General features: G+C 34.3%; 1 protein-coding gene across 1 annotated transcript; it reads left to right on the top strand.

The window, feature by feature from the left end:
- Positions 1–5: 5 nt before the first annotated feature.
- On the top strand, positions 6–15,924 carry LOC132705283 (phenoloxidase-activating factor 2-like). The gene is made up of 5 exons (XM_060675775.1): positions 6–2,456; positions 4,641–5,018; positions 9,535–9,818; positions 13,553–13,702; positions 15,558–15,924. Exons 1-5 carry the CDS (start codon positions 2,236–2,238, stop codon positions 15,734–15,736), a joined length of 1,212 nt encoding a protein of 403 aa, XP_060531758.1. The 5' UTR covers positions 6–2,235; the 3' UTR covers positions 15,737–15,924.
- Positions 15,925–15,941: the final 17 nt, after the last annotated feature.

Below are 15,941 nucleotides of genomic sequence, written 5' to 3'. Positions count from 1 at the left end.
TAAGATTGAACAACAGCTGTTGTCTGAACCACCTTTTAAAGTAAAAAGTAGTATTGAGGAAATGTTGAGTCTCTGTGGGTACAAAACTAAAATTTTTATCTCTGTTCATAGGTTATGTTACTTTTCCCATAAAAAGAAATATAAATGACCTTTCAAAATCTTCATTGAATCATGGTAGTCCACCGATTTTAAAATAAGAAAGAAACTTATGCACTGATCTTAGAAAAATATCTAATGCATCGGCATAACGCTACTATAAGACATAATAAGTAACTACCTAATTAATAACTTTCTTCTTCTTCTTCTTCAAGTTCATGTCTTCCCAGAATATTGGCGGTCAGTCGCATGAGCTTCACTTTGTCCGCAGCAGATCTAAACAATGTGGTGGTGCTTACTCCATACCACTGAAGAAGATTTTTGAGCCAAGACGTTCTTTGATAACCAGGGCCACGTTTTCCCTCTATTTTTCCTGGCATGATTACGTGAAGCAATTCATAATTTTTAAATTTCTCATTACGTGGGTAAAATACTCCAGCTTTCTTCTTTTAGTGGCATTAAGTACCTCTCTTTCTTTGTTCATTTCGAAAGCCTTAATCCTCTTGCACATTGTTCCAGTGATCGTCCATGCTTCCATACCGTAGAATAATATGCTAAAGACATGGCAACGTAATAAACGTATTCTTACGGGAATTCTTAAGGTTCTATCGGTTAACACATTTTTCATGTCCTTAAAAGATGTTCTTGCTTGCTCTATTCTGTTTTTGCTTTCTTGAATTGTGTCCCAGTTTTCATTCACCAATTTTCAGAAACTTAAATTGATCGTTCATAAAAATTAAGTAGTTTGAGTTATGGAGACTTTTATTGTTTACAGCGTTTAAGGGTAAAAGGGGTTTCTCAGCCTTTTTTCCTGGAGTGAAATAATCCATAAGTTTTACAATAAGGGATTGCTCTTGCTCTCTTTTACCAAATGATAGGGACATTTTGAAGCGACACATCCAGTAATGAACTAGATAATGATGTCATACTATGACGAAACTGTACAATTGCCCTTATATAGATAAAAAGTACGAGTAGAATTGAACTGAGGTGGCTTTTACTTGATGAAAATCCATTTATCAAAATAAATAAGAACTAAAAGTTCAGCTTTTCACGAAATTATATATTTTCACATGACAATTGTTTCGACATCAAGACAATACAGGTTGAAATGCGGATCATGTCCTAAAATTTATATTGGACAAACAGGTAGATCCTTCAAGAAACGCATTAACGAACATAAAAGAGCGTTTAAAAACAATAATCTAGATTCTAATTATGCTACACACTTAAACACAAAAAAACACATTTTTGAAGACAATTTTGATATTTTACATACAGCCACAAAAAGCAGAAAATTAAATTTATAAAATGAGACATTCAAATGTATTGCTTAACGATCAATGAGATTTAAATACCTCTCCTTTATTGAACTTAAATTCTCACAACAACAATAATTAAGGTTTTATGATCATTTTTCGGTATATATAGGAGCAGGTAATTTGTAAATATTATATTTGACAAAGACACGGTGTTGTCGAAACAATTGTCATGTCAAAATATATCATTACGTGAAAATCTGAACTTTTAGTTGTTGTTTACGAGTAGAATATTATTGGGGAGGAAGATGATTAGCTGAAATAGGTACTTTAAGTTTATTTGAAATGTAGATAGGTGCTACAGGTGGTATTAGGTATATCAGCAAGATTTGCGATGGTACTCTGCAGACGCCAACATGATGATTGACGAAACGTCAGCAAATTCATCTCAGCAAAAAAAGGACGCAGGAGGAATCCAGAAGTTTCACGTATTGATTCACGGATGGAAAAATGTGATATCATCCGTTCGTTTCTTGAACTCCGACTGGAATCCTGCAGACGTTTCGTCAAGATCTCACTTGGCATCTTAAATGCTCGCGCTCCTAAAACACTTCATTTTTTTTCGATCACATTTGCTTATGTGCGACGTATCGGTCGAAACAGGATCTGCATCTTACGACCCGGCAGCGGTAAAAAAAATGGCGGAAATCCCCGCGAAGACCTGCAGCTAAATTTAATTGCACGACATGTCCACACGTGTATTTCGAAAGATCTCTTGGCGTTGGAAATTCGGTCGTCTACAAAGCTCTTCGCGATAAACTTTAACCTACCAGTTGAACAAACGATAGTCGGACATTCGGTTGCAAAATAATCTGGCAGAATGAGAAACGTGTGTGCGTATTTTATGTTAATTCTTTTCGGTGTGGGTATTAGTGAAAGTACGCGCGTCGCGAGGTCAAAAAGACAGGCTACCAACGCCAGCAACGAGATCGACGACAATTTGATTATCGAAATTTTTAACAATTGCAAATGCGTGCTCCACTTTCAGTGCGACGCCGATAATTTTATTATCACCGGGGGACAAAGCTTGATTGAAGAAAGGTAAAGTCTGTTCATAGATATAAGAAAGTGACTAACTGATACGAATTAAGGAAAGACCCGGGCAAGCTGTACGAATGAAATATGATCGAACAGGTCCGTACTTTGCTTAGAATTTAATTAGTTGGGGTTTTGTTAGGAAAGATACTAAACAATATTTATTTATTTATGTATGTATTTATGTTTAAATCTAAAATAAAATTACAAATTATTTTTATTACCTACTTAAATTACTTAAAATTATTCACATAATATATCAGTATCACTATCGCTATGATCGCCTGTTCTAATTATTATTTGTTCTATATTATTTGCAATATGGATTTATACGATTGTTCTGATTTTTCTATATGTTTAACAGAATTTGTCCAACTTTGTGAAGGAATGTTAAAAACTTCGGTTTCTATAAGTTTGAGGACATGGCAGATTTCAGTTGGTGCCAAACATGTGCAATGGGATTAAATATGCAGTGGTAAGGTGGAAGCCTTAAAACTGTATACCCTACATTTTTTGCATAATTATCACAGACGTATTCCTTTTGTAGGTTCAAGCTTTGTAGAACCTCAATTAATTGCTTTTTGGCTTCGTGAAAATAAATGTCGTTATTATACATGTAGTTTTGGATTCTTGCTTTATGTCACATGAGGAAGGGGTTTAGGCAACTGTCTACTGTGATAACTTGCATTGTCCATTACAATGACGCTATTAGCAGGAATGTTTGGAACTAGTTTGTTTTTAAACCAACTTTCAAATAAATCAGCGGTGTTATCTTCATGGTAATCCAGAAAAGAATCTTCCAACCATCTTAAGACCATAGGCATACAACGAGAGCATTTGTGGAGAGGAGAATTAATGTATAGTAAGGACAACTCTCCTTTTTTTCTGCTAGTGTGCCGTTTTTATTTTCATGAAAGATATAGCCTTAACAGAAAAATTAAATATAACAAGTTTCAACTAAATATGGGAAAAACGACGAAATTTACAAACATGTCATTTTTCCTATTAAGTTCGAAAAGAGCAAATAACTAATCATTTTGGGAAAACAGATGTCATCTTCTTAAGTCATATTGCAAAAGTTGTATGGAAAACGTCCTTTTAAATTTCAAAATATATATTTTTAAATAAATTATTGCTGGTGCCTATCTATCAATCTATATAATAATAATAATAATAATAATCATCATCATCACAATAAAAATAAAAATGATAATATAATAATAGTAATAATAAAGGTCTTTATTTCATTAAGTAAATACACATTTTATAAGAAAGCAAAGTTCAGCATTGCAGAAATGCTGACTGTTCTTAAAATGCAGAATAATAAGTTAACATATCATGTGCCAACATGGGATATGAGCCTATGGACAATTATTTCATATTAGGTTGAACACCAACGGTCCAAATAAGAGAATCATTGTTTTGATAACAGATTTTTGTACAGCTGCCTCTTGAAGGCATATTTCGTCTATAATATTTCAAATTTATTTGGTAGATTGTTAAATACTTTTTTCACGCAATACGAATAGGATCACTTGAAAATATTTAGCCCTCTTTCGTTCATCTCTGGACCTAAACCTCCCCCACCCTTCTCTCTCTATCGCCCTGTTCATATATCTGGATCCAACACGCTTTTTCAAATCATCCGCTAATCTTATTTGTGGTCTTCCTCTATACAACTTTTATTTTGCCATGGTCCCCAGTTTATAATACTTTTATTCCGTCTGTCGTTTCTTGTGTGATGCTATGCTCTGCGCATTTCTATTTAGATTTCAGACTTACTTTGCGTTTTATTTCTTATCCATTAGTTTTATAACTCAAATGTGTTTTTGCAGTGATTTTTAGGTTTTAGATAATGACAGGATATCTTTCATTTTTTGCGCTGAAGCTCAATTCCCCAAATGCTGCCTATGTCAATCTAATTCACCCCCTGATTTCTGCTCTTTTTGGTTTTCTTTGTTGAGTTTAACTACTTCCTATTCTGATCCTGTATCCAATTCTTGGAGCATTTTCGGAAGTGCTTTTTTATCAGTTATCAAGGCGATGTCATCCTGGTATCTTGTCAAGTTCTTTCGACATATTTATATACCTTTTTTTTTGGGTCTGTTTTTTAAAAAACATTCCTTGGAGCCTGGTTAGCACGTTTAGGAGATGTATTAAAAAATTGCTTTATTTTGACTTTTACTTCAGAGCGGACAGTATCAAGCGGGTCATATGCAAGGGAGGGAACTATTCCGGACAGGTAGTATGTTGTAAATTAAGAGGAGATCCGGAGCTGAAGGAACCCAGCGTGGATACAACCACCACAACTACAACAGAAGGTACGACCGCAACCACCAAAGGAAGTGAAGCAACTAAAAAACCGAAAACGAGAAAATGCGGCACTCAGCTGCCTCTGATAAACGTAAGGATCTTTGCCGGAGAAGACGAATTAACCCCCGTCCACGGGGAATTTCCCTGGATGACAGCTATTTACACCACGACAAATGGCAATAAGTATGATTTCCATTGTACTGGTTCTCTGATTCATGGACAGGTGGTTCTTACAGCTAATCACTGTGTACGGCGGTAAGCAATCACATGAATAGAGGTAGCCCAACCTAGGCAAAGTGAAGCCCGAGAGATTTGCAGTGCTGACGTCATATTTTATTTACTGTATTGCGTTTTTTATTTCAACTCTTATTGTGTTATTATGGCGGCCAAGAAAATTTGGTACGAAGGGTAAACTCTTAACCAGCCAAGCTAGAGAAATAATGGATAACATATCGAGGTTTATGGAAAATGAAGCAAATAGAGATTTGCAAATTATAAAGTTAATTTTATCATTACAGTTAAAATATAAACGTATCATCAAACTGGGTAATGTAATTCGCATATAACAGTCTTGTGCCACCGCGGTATTTTTACAATGCATGGATGAACGCATCCATTTTGGTGTTTTTTTTTTCGAGCCATAAAAACTATGTAAGACAAAAATTCATTTACCTTTTATCAGGAGTATCGTTGCCATTAAGAAATTGTATACTATATTTGCTAACACATGTTCGCGGGGCAACTTTGATGAATTTAAATTTTTAAGACAAAACATTAAAAATATATCTTAGTAAGTTAAGTATCTTTATACCCGACATACATTTAAATAAAAATGTATCTTTTACTAGTATTTATATTATTACGGAAAATATCCGGTATTATTATTTTTCTCTTTAAAACAGCTAAAATCAATTTTTTGCATAACTCGTCTGACATTAATAATTCCAGAAACAAATATTCGGATGAAATTTGCGTATATTTACAATAAATAGATATAATTACCAAGAAATTAAGAAAGCAGTCTAACCCGCCACTGGCGGCAGTTGCATACCGAGGTTTTATGCCGCATCTGGCTGTACCTCTCCTAGGTTGGTTCTACTCTACTTACATATACCACGGATGTTGTTGATACCTTTTGAAATAAACATTTCAAAGTTAATTTTAATTCGGTTTATCTTTTTATTTTTAATAATTTTTGTTTACGTATTACTTCCAAATGGACCAGGAGTCTCACATTAAGTGACCAGTATATATTTCTCAAAACATGTAATAGAAATTTGAAATACAAAACTTCTTTGTATTTAATGGAATTTTTAGAATTTCAAAAACACACCACATAACCTTAAATATTTCCTAACCACCTATTTGGGTTTTATGAAAGGTACCTCTGTTTTATCAATAAAACCCAATAAAATATAAGGTGTTATTATAAACAAACAATACAAAAAAATTTAGTATTTAATTTTTTTTGATAACTATTACAGGATTGGAGAAGAGTACTTATATCGGTCACCTTATGTGTGTATATTTTTGCTACAAAAAAAAATTCACTAAAAATTTAAATTAAACTAATGATTGAATTTTGATGTGGAACAAAGTTGTTTATGGGTTTTTAAAAAAGAAAAAACAGTACTAATAATACAATAGTTGCCATATTTAATTTGGGAGAAACATCTCATAGGTACGTCATCATTTTAAAAACAAACATCAAACTTCCTGGCAATGCTGGCTAAAAATATTTGTTTACCGGTACTAAAAAAATAAACATCCATTATATAATATAAAGGGTGTTTTAAAAAACATGAATCAATTCATTCAAATAAAAAATGCTTAATTTCCAAGATATCAAACATTTATACAAAAAATTTTTTAAATATGTTTATATTATTATAAATCATTTTTGCAATGTCATTTGTAATAATAATACCGGGAGGTATATTTGGGTTATATATTTATATTCAGGAGGTTATAATAGGTTATTTATTCTGCATTCGCCACTAAAAATACTTTTTTGACTCATTAGTTGTTTAAGTATCTTTCCTGGTTTTCATAAATTTATTTTCATGAAATTTTATTTCTTGGATACTGTGGTCACAGTAAACTAATTAGTCACTATTTACAAATCACCTGGATTCCTCCTGCCTTGATTATGAATCGAAGTTTCGCCAATCATCGGCATCTGTTGATGAGTTTATTTTCAGCTTTTCACTATAGTTGATATTTTTCGTCTCTCTAATAATTCTTTGCCGCAGATGCATGGAATACTGTCAACTCCTGGTGACGCAAAAGAAGTTTTGCCTTTAACCGATGTTTTGAATGTAAGGACCACAGTGGTAACTATGGGATTCCGTTCGCACTCATTTTCTGTGGGAAGTTGTTGTTGTTTGTTGTTAATCACTTCTAATCGCCACGACTACATAAAGTAATTTGGCCAGCTTGCAAATTCAGGTAAATATAGACATTCCTAAAGGATTCCTTCGTAAAGAAAGGGTCTAGACTATTCTATCATCCTCCAGGTCTGTGAACGTATTTACACTTCTAAATAATTTGTCAAAAAATTACGACCAATTCATCTAACGGCTCCAGCAATTATCTCATACGGGATATCCGATCCCAACTGGCCTGGTTACCAGCGTGAATATAAAACATCCGGAAACCGAGCAATACACCGTACAAATCCATCGACATCCACACAAAACAAGCACTAATTCACAAAACTGTAGGCACTACGCCTCTAACAATCCAATTAAAAGATATGGCGAACAAATTTTTTGAAACGAGACAATTTTTCAACCGATTTCTAACTTTTTTCGGAACCAGGCTGGAACAATTCTACGTTTAATATAATAATAAATTATTTAAGTATTCCGGGTTGAGATAGTTCTAGGGCTGTGCAAACAAGAGAGTTAATAATCCATGACTTCTAGGTGATCTCATTAAATTCAATCAAATATCAACTAATTAGAACATCGTAATTCCTTCAAATTCATGTATATATGAAAACGCCTAGGCTTCTCAGTATATGTATGAATTTATGTTGAGAGTTTCAGCAATAAGAACTTAAGTAAAGAGGGACTCCACATCGAAATTAATTAATTAGTAGTAAATTAATTAGTAGTTTGTCCAGGAATTAAGTATTAAGTATGAAGTATTAGTTTTCTTGTGAAGGGTTTTAATATAAAAGCTAGGTATTTTGCGAAAAAATACGTTGCTGAAACAGTTTCAGTCAAGCTCTAAAGAAGCGAACAGGATGATTGGCGAAACGTCAGCAATTTCGACTAAGCAACAACCGACGCAGGAAAAATCCAGAAGTTTTGTAAAAAGCATTACAGTAGCCTTTGAAAAATTTAAAATATATACCATTACTTTTTTTGTGCGGCATTAAATTAATCATTACATTAGATACACAAGATATTTTGGCTAGTTTCGATGTCGAATTCCTCTTCAATAAAGTTCCTATTAATGAAACTCTCACCAACATTTCAGATATATTAAAATCCGAGAATCTGGAACCAAACCTTCTCACCTTAATTGAAAAATGCTTGTCTGGAACATATTTTTCTTATAACGGTCAAATTTTTGAACAAACGTCGGGAACAGCTATGGGTTCCCTATTATCACCAGTTAACGCGAAAATATTTATGGAATTATGCAAACGCTACGCCGATGATACTTTTATTATTTGGCTTCATGGTCAAGAATCCCTACTAGATTTTCTTAGACATTTAAACTCTATACAACCTCCCATTCTTAGATATTCTTATCAATAGAAAATCAGACCTAACATTAGGTCATTGTATTTACAAAAAACCTACTCACGGACCGATACCTTAATACATTTGGTTTACAGAGCCGTAAAACTATATCAGCCGGAGTTACTGAACCCAAAATTAAAACACCTTACCTCTGCTCTTATGTCTAATAATTTCCACATTAAAGATATTAAGCGTTCCATCACAAAATACACTTCATCACAACCTTGCAATAGCAATGAAGCTGAGTAATCCCACACTTGCCACTGTTGTCCTTCCTTACATTCAAAACATCACTGATCACATATCAAAAGTTCTAAAGAAATATAACGTCAAAGCCAGATGTACCAGTTGTCCAACAACTTCGATCCGTCAAAGACAAAAGTCCATTTGAGATGCCAGGAGTTTACAGCATTCCATGCACATGCGGCAAAGAATACATTGGAGAGACCGGACGAAAAATATCAACAAGGCACAAAGAACATGAAAGAGCCTTAGAACTAAGACAAATAAAATCGCACATAAAATTTTATTAGATAAAACAAAAATTCTTGCATGTAATCAATTCTTCTACCAACGAAAAATCCGAGAGGCTATAGAAACCTATAAGCAACCTAACAATCTTATCCACGTCACCAATATGGGAAACCGTCAATCGAGCCGGTGTTTATGCCCATCGTTTAGCTCCGCCCCCCTCGAACAATATAAAAGCAGGTACAGAGTAAAATGCGAGCCAGTTTCAGTCAAGCTCTGAAGAAGCCAATGGGATGATTGGCGAAACGTTAACAAAAACCGACGATGGAGGAATCCAGAAGTTTTATAAAAAGTTTCTTTGAAAAAAAAATTAATAAAATACGTTATGACGTAAGGATTTTCGTTTTTTATTAATACCCTGTCTCTTGAAAGCCGAGCATTTCCGCTATGTTTATATGAACTTTATTTACATGCTTGAAACGCCCGGTATACTTACCTCTTTAAAATTTTTCAAATTTTTATCGTAAGAAAAAACGACCTTTCAGATTTAAAGCGTCGGATGTGACAGTTATCTTAAACAGCCAAATCGAGTTGCTCAATGTTGGCGAAAACCCGGAAATGCAGAGGAACGTCAAGGAAATCATCACACATCCGGAATATAATTCGGGTGCCCTTTACAATGACATAGCCCTAATGGTCTTGGACGTGCCGTACGATGTTAATAACAAATCGGTCCCGATTAACACGCTCTGCGTAAATCGCAACACTCCGTTCGAAAACTTGAAATGTTTGGTAGCGGGCTGGGGCAAGAAACCACCCATGATCGGCCGTAAGTGTTTTATAAAAGGAGTTTGGCTACAGCCTTGGACGTTTACCGCATCCCAACCTCCACGCGTCTCGATCGCTGTATATATCCTCTGTGAGACATCTCTTTTGCATAGCTCCATCAATTCCTGCCTTCCAGCTTTTCCGTGGTCTGCGTCTTTTCCTTCTTTGTGGTGGCCTCCACTCATATTTCTTTTGGGTATCATCTGTTCATAGATATAAGAAAGTGAGCAATTGCTTTTGACTGGGATTATCCAAGGGTGGTCATTAACATACAATGCAACAAGATTATTACCTAAAGTTTCTGAATTTAAATTCAGGTAAAATTGTGGTCCGTAATAGAAAATAATTTTATACCTACATGTGTTTAATATTCTTTGGTTTGGTATACTACTTAGTTTAGGTTTATTAGTAATCGTTCTTATTTCATGTGTAATACAACGTGTGTTGAACTACACATGAAATATTTGCGAGTCTAGTGTATCTCAGGAGATGCTCCCGCCCAAATGTAGAAAACACTATTCTATTGAGACTAAGGAAGTTATAAACAATGTTTATTTGACTCTCATTGAACGTGGTGCCAGCAAGCAAGCATCTTTAGAAGAAACAGCCACATGGACGAAAATTCCAACATCAACTGTATGGAAAATTGTGAATAATCCCATTTCAGCGAGGAAAAAAAGAAGCGATGCTGACATTTTCTCGAGTGTAGATGAAATATCAAAATCAAATCAAATCAAAATATAATAAGGTTTCAAATTTACCAGTTATACGAGGAACAAGGCGTGCGTGGCTTGAAAAAGATGAAACCGGTACGGCAGAATTACCTTATGGAAGTGTATTCAACACATGGACTTTAGATTTAAAACAATTGACAAAAGGCAAGTTTCAATGGAATCTTTTAAATTCGGAAATGCCGACTGGAATATCTAGAAAAAATTAGGATTTACAGAGAACAACAAAGGCCAATTATTTACTTCGATGAAACCTGGTTCAACACTTATGATACCCCGGAAAAGGGTTGGGTTGACTCAACTGATAAGTGTAAAACAAACGCGCCATCAAAAAGAGGTAAAAGAATAACTAACTATTTTGCATGCTGGCTATAAAGAGGGTTGGATTCCAAATGGACTTTCTCTGTCTGCGAAAAATATTAAAGATTCTTCTCTGAATTACCATGAACACACCACCGCTGATTTATTTGAACGTTGATTTAAAAACAAACATTCCTCTTAATAGCGTCATTGTAATGGACAATGCAAGTTATCGCCTTCCTCATGTGACACAAAAGCAACAATTCAAAACTACATGTATAATAAGGACATTTATTTTCATGAAGATTTAATTTAATTTAGAGCATTTAATTTATAATTATGCAAAAAATCTAGGGCATACAGTTTTAAGGCTTCCACCTTACCACTGTATATTTAATCCCATTGAACATGTTTGGCACCAACTGTACTATACTATACTATTTAGTATCTTTCCTAACAAAACCCCAAATAATTAAATTCTAAGCAAAGTACAGACCTGTTCGGCCATATTTTATTCTTAGAGCTTGCCTGGGTCTTTCCTTAATTCGTATCAGTTAATCACTTTCTTATATCTATGAATAGACTTTATTCTGTCTTCGCTCATTCGACTCATTAGACCACATTAGTTGTTTTTCTTCAAATAGTATCTAATAGTCTCTTTTCTGCATTCATTCTTGTCCATTAATGTGGTTTTACAGCACCTTCTCATTCTGTAGAAGCTACCTTTTCTTTCATAGCTTGTGACATTTTCCAAACCTCTCACCCATACGTAATTGTACTTTGTACAGGGTGGTCCAAATTTGACGGGTCTCTATGGCTTTAAGCATTGGCAGCATAGCTGGTCCAAATGCATGTTTCGGGCTCGATTTTCGAGAGAAGTCGAAAACTGAAAACCGCATCGTGATATGTCAAACCGTTTCTGAGCTACACCCGCTATAACTTTTTCATTTATAAAGATAGAGATTTTTATTAAAAACATTTTTTGAAGATTTTTTGAGGGCAAATCTACCTGTTTCGCCGATTTTGTCTTAAAGCCTTTAATTCAAATGATGTGCCATACACCCATTTTTATTAAGTAGTTAAAAAGATATCTGCAATTTCTAATAATTACCATAGTGGGCTGTGCTTGACTCTCACCTATGTAGTTTTACGGTATCTATCTAGGTAGCTATGATCAGATAAAAACAATTGCCATGTGTCAGCCCAAGCCCAAGTGTCAAAACTGCCGTCTTCGTCAAGCTGTAAAGATGTTTGAAAACTTTGAAGACTACGCCATGATAAAACGTTATATTGAAAGTAACGAAAATCGACAGACGGCGTTAAATCTATATTTTCAGAGATATCCGTAAAGAAGGCAACCTTGCTCAAATATATTTTTGAAGTTAAAACGTCATCTACAAGAATACGGATGCTTTACAAAACCGCGGTCTAGGACGTATAGAAGCCTATTCAGAGATAGAGAGTTGGGAAAACTAACGATTTTGGGAGAAATAGAAATTAACCCATTTTGCTCCAAGACGCGCACTTTGCAGGTGGTACCTAAAGACTAGAAGACTAGAAGACTACGATTTTGCCAGGAAAGTTATTTCTAGAGATGGAATATTCACCAACTATAACTGCTATAACTGGAAATAGGAAAATCTCCAAACTATGGTGGAACAAGCGAATCAGGGAAGCTTCAGTTTTAAGGCATCTACAGAGGACAAATTATTGGACCATATATTTTTGATAGAAATTGAAATGCCGAAAGAAACGAACAAATTCTAGAAGAGCACAATGCAAGAGACATTACTAATTTGCTAAATAATGTGTTTGCCGAAAACTGGATAGGAAATAAAGGTCCTATATATTGGCTCCCCAGGTCTCCAGACCTGACCCCTTGCGACTTCTTTTTGTGGTAGAAAATCAAAGACCTTGTATTTCGAAATCGTCCAACTACTAGAAGGGAAGTGGAAGAGGCACTTCGTACGGTGGAACTTCTTAATGCAGAAAATAACGTCAAGAGAAGATGTAGTATATGTTTACAAGAAAACGGCCGTCAACTTGAGCATTTGTTTTAGAATTAAAGAAACTTGATGTAAATTTTAAGTGTTACATAGTATAATTAATAAAAATTTTAAATAAAAAAATTGCTTTTAATAATTTTATTATTTTAGGGTTGGTAATTATTGTCAACTAGAGGTTAAAGTGCGAGGTTGTTGTGTCCCCTCGTGTCGTAGCTAACTTGATTTTGTATGAAGAAAAAAACAATAAAATTTTATCTACACATTTAGGGTGCGTACAGCGCCTACTATTGTAAATATGAAAAATTGCAAATATCTTTTAAACTATTTAATAAAAATAGCTGTATGGCACATGGTTCGAAAGGAAATTTTATTAGAAAACTGATATTTTAGAAAAATTGGGGGTATCCCATTTAAAGAAATATAACTTTGTGCGACATCTCGGGAACTAAAGGCTCTAAGACAAAACGGGTAAAATAGAGGAATTAAACATTCTCCTCTTAATTTTTTGGGAAATTAGGTCATTCCATAACACTGGGTGTAATTGGCATATAACAATTTTTCCTTTATTAATTTTGTTTTGTATGTCCACTTCGTCTATTCCGTCCGATGTTATAGTCACTTTCTAAGTACTTATGCTGGTTTGTCTGTTAATTAGTGTTTTATTTTCGGTCGTTATTATCGGTAAGCTTTTTTTTTAGAAACGCAAATATTAAAAAAAGTGGAGCTACCGACAATTGAACACGCCCAATGTCAAAATTTATTGAGGGGTACTAGATTGGGTCCGTATTTCATTCTAGACGAATCTTTCATGTGCGCTGGGGGAGAACATGGAAAAGATGCTTGTAAAGGTAATTTACCAAGTGTTTCATAGTTTCATATAATAACTGCCAGGGGTCCCAATCGAAGTTCTTAAATTTTAAATTCCGTTTTTTTCTTTTTAAATAATCTTATATTGCAGTCCGAACTTTTGCGGAGGTAAATGTCAATAACTTCAAAAAGGCTGAACCCATTTAGTCGAACTTGGAGTTGTTTAAAAGGGTTCTTCGCAGCCACGAGCAGTCAGAGACATTAAAACTTAAAATAATGTCGAATTTTAGGAAAACATATTAATTAATTAAATTTAATTTACAGGGTTATTCGTGGTTAGTGTACTATTAGTGTATGGTTTACGGTAAAAACCTGAAATGTTGATTACTTGTGTGGGCGAAATATTTTCGGCCATGCGGTGTTGCCAGGTATACCTGTAACATATAACAACTTTCGTTTTTTAAGGGAAGACATTTTTAGATTCTTCCAACCATTTTGAAACTTTTTTATGTAACATGTACCATACTTATCTTGAATATTTTGGGAGAAAAAAAATCCTTTTTTTATATTGGCAAAAGTAGCAAATTAAATTTATTTACCATTTATTTTCACTGGTTTTCGAATTATAAACAAAAAATCATGCTGGGCCATGCTGACGTTTCCTGCAAAACAAAATAACTGATTTCTCACTTTATCGCATTTTCATGGTCAAAACTTGCTTTTGTTTTACATTTATGGTGAATGTCAAAGAAAGAGAAAGTTTAAAAGAATTGAAGCAAATTTTCGAATCCTACGAACTTCCAAAACCTGTTAAAAACCCCGAAAAAAATGAAACCAACGTTTTAGCATATTTTCACGCATTTCCACATGTGTCTATTCCGCGCTAAAGATGGTTTAGGCATATCTTATTCGTCCATTCAACGGATACTGAACAAACATAATATGCATAATTACATTACAACCTCTTGTGAGATGATATTGGTTAGAATACAAGATCAAGATTAGTTTTAGATTTTGATGGAGCTCCGGCTCATTGTACAAATAGAGTCAAGTCAAGAACTTACAATCTTGTTTGAAAACCGACGGATAAGGCATCTAGGTCCATGGAATTGGCCACCGCGTACGCCAGATATTACACTGGTTGATGCCTACCTTTGGGACGCTATTAAAGAAAGAGTGTATAAGACTCCAGTTGGAGGTCATGTCAAGCATAATATCTAGTCGTATGTAATTAAAAACAATTTAAAACAGTTTATAAGTCTTTAACATTAACTTTGTGTATAACAGTTTCTATATTAAATTTTGGGTGGCATATGTATTACCTTTCAATTTCACTGTTAGAACTACTCATTTGAACAAGCTACTAACGGAATAATAAGATGATTTATGTCAAAGATAAATTTGTTTATAAAAAACGTCACCGTGGCCGGCCAGAGCCTGCTACCCTTTAATTGCAATATTTTGGTTTTTTGCTTGTAACTGGAAGACCACAGTTTGATACTTTGATATGGCAAATTAATTGTTCATTTACGTACCAATATAAAATATGGAGAGTTAAATTTAAAATTCCCACGTAACAGTGATTTTTGTATCTTGCCAAATTTTATTTGAAAAAGTAATGCGCCCTTTAACGACACAAGCAATCGAGTTCAATTAAAATAGTAGCAGAGTTTCTGGCCTCAACTTTGATAAGAGCGTTCAGCCATCCACTTTATATTTCAGCTATCGTTAATAAGATTAGTTCCCTTAAAAAACAAAGGGACTTAAAATTCAAAGACGTGATTGCGCCCTCTGGTGGTCATTATTGGAAACTTACAAATAATTTCCAGCGGCCGCTTTAGTTAAGTTTTTTCACGATGGGTTCCCTTACATACACAATTACTTCTGGGTTTTCAGGTGACGGTGGTAGCCCTTTGATGTGCCCATCATCTAGCGGAAACAGTATGTTTCAAGTAGGAATCGTCTCATGGGGAATAGGGTGTGGCACCAAAAATGTACCGGGAGTTTACACCAACGTTGCCAAGTTTCACAGCTGGATTAAGAACGAATTGCAAAATAGAAACATTGCATTCTAGTCAATTTTACCTTTAAGTGGTTCAGTTTTGTATTTTTCTTTTTTAAAAGTCATCGAATCTTGATAAATTTTTCATTTCTGTATTTAATTCCTGCTAATGTTTACGTACACAACTGCTAAACTATTTTGTTACTGAATTGTTTATTAATTAACTATTATGTTTGATGTTTATAAAGATATTTGTTTTCATAGGCTATATTGTTGAT

The sequence above is a fragment of the Cylas formicarius genome, unplaced genomic scaffold (assembly GCF_029955315.1).
Source record: "Cylas formicarius isolate icCylForm1 unplaced genomic scaffold, icCylForm1.1 PGA_scaffold_7__23_contigs__length_41026272, whole genome shotgun sequence".
In the NCBI taxonomy this organism is placed as follows: Eukaryota; Metazoa; Arthropoda; class Insecta; order Coleoptera; family Brentidae; genus Cylas; species Cylas formicarius.
This window is presented reverse-complemented; position numbering and strand designations above follow the sequence as displayed.

Excerpts from the sequence above, each read along its gene's own strand:
- LOC132705283 (XM_060675775.1), top strand. The coding sequence starts at position 2,236 with ATGAGAAACGTGTGTGCGTATTTTATGTTAATTCTTTTCGGTGTGGGT. Across the intron at positions 2,457-4,640 it reads CAAAGCTTGATTGAAGAAAG|AGCGGACAGTATCAAGCGGG; the intron begins GTAAAGTCTGTT and ends CTTTTACTTCAG. Across the intron at positions 5,019-9,534 it reads GCTAATCACTGTGTACGGCG|ATTTAAAGCGTCGGATGTGA; the intron begins GTAAGCAATCAC and ends ACGACCTTTCAG.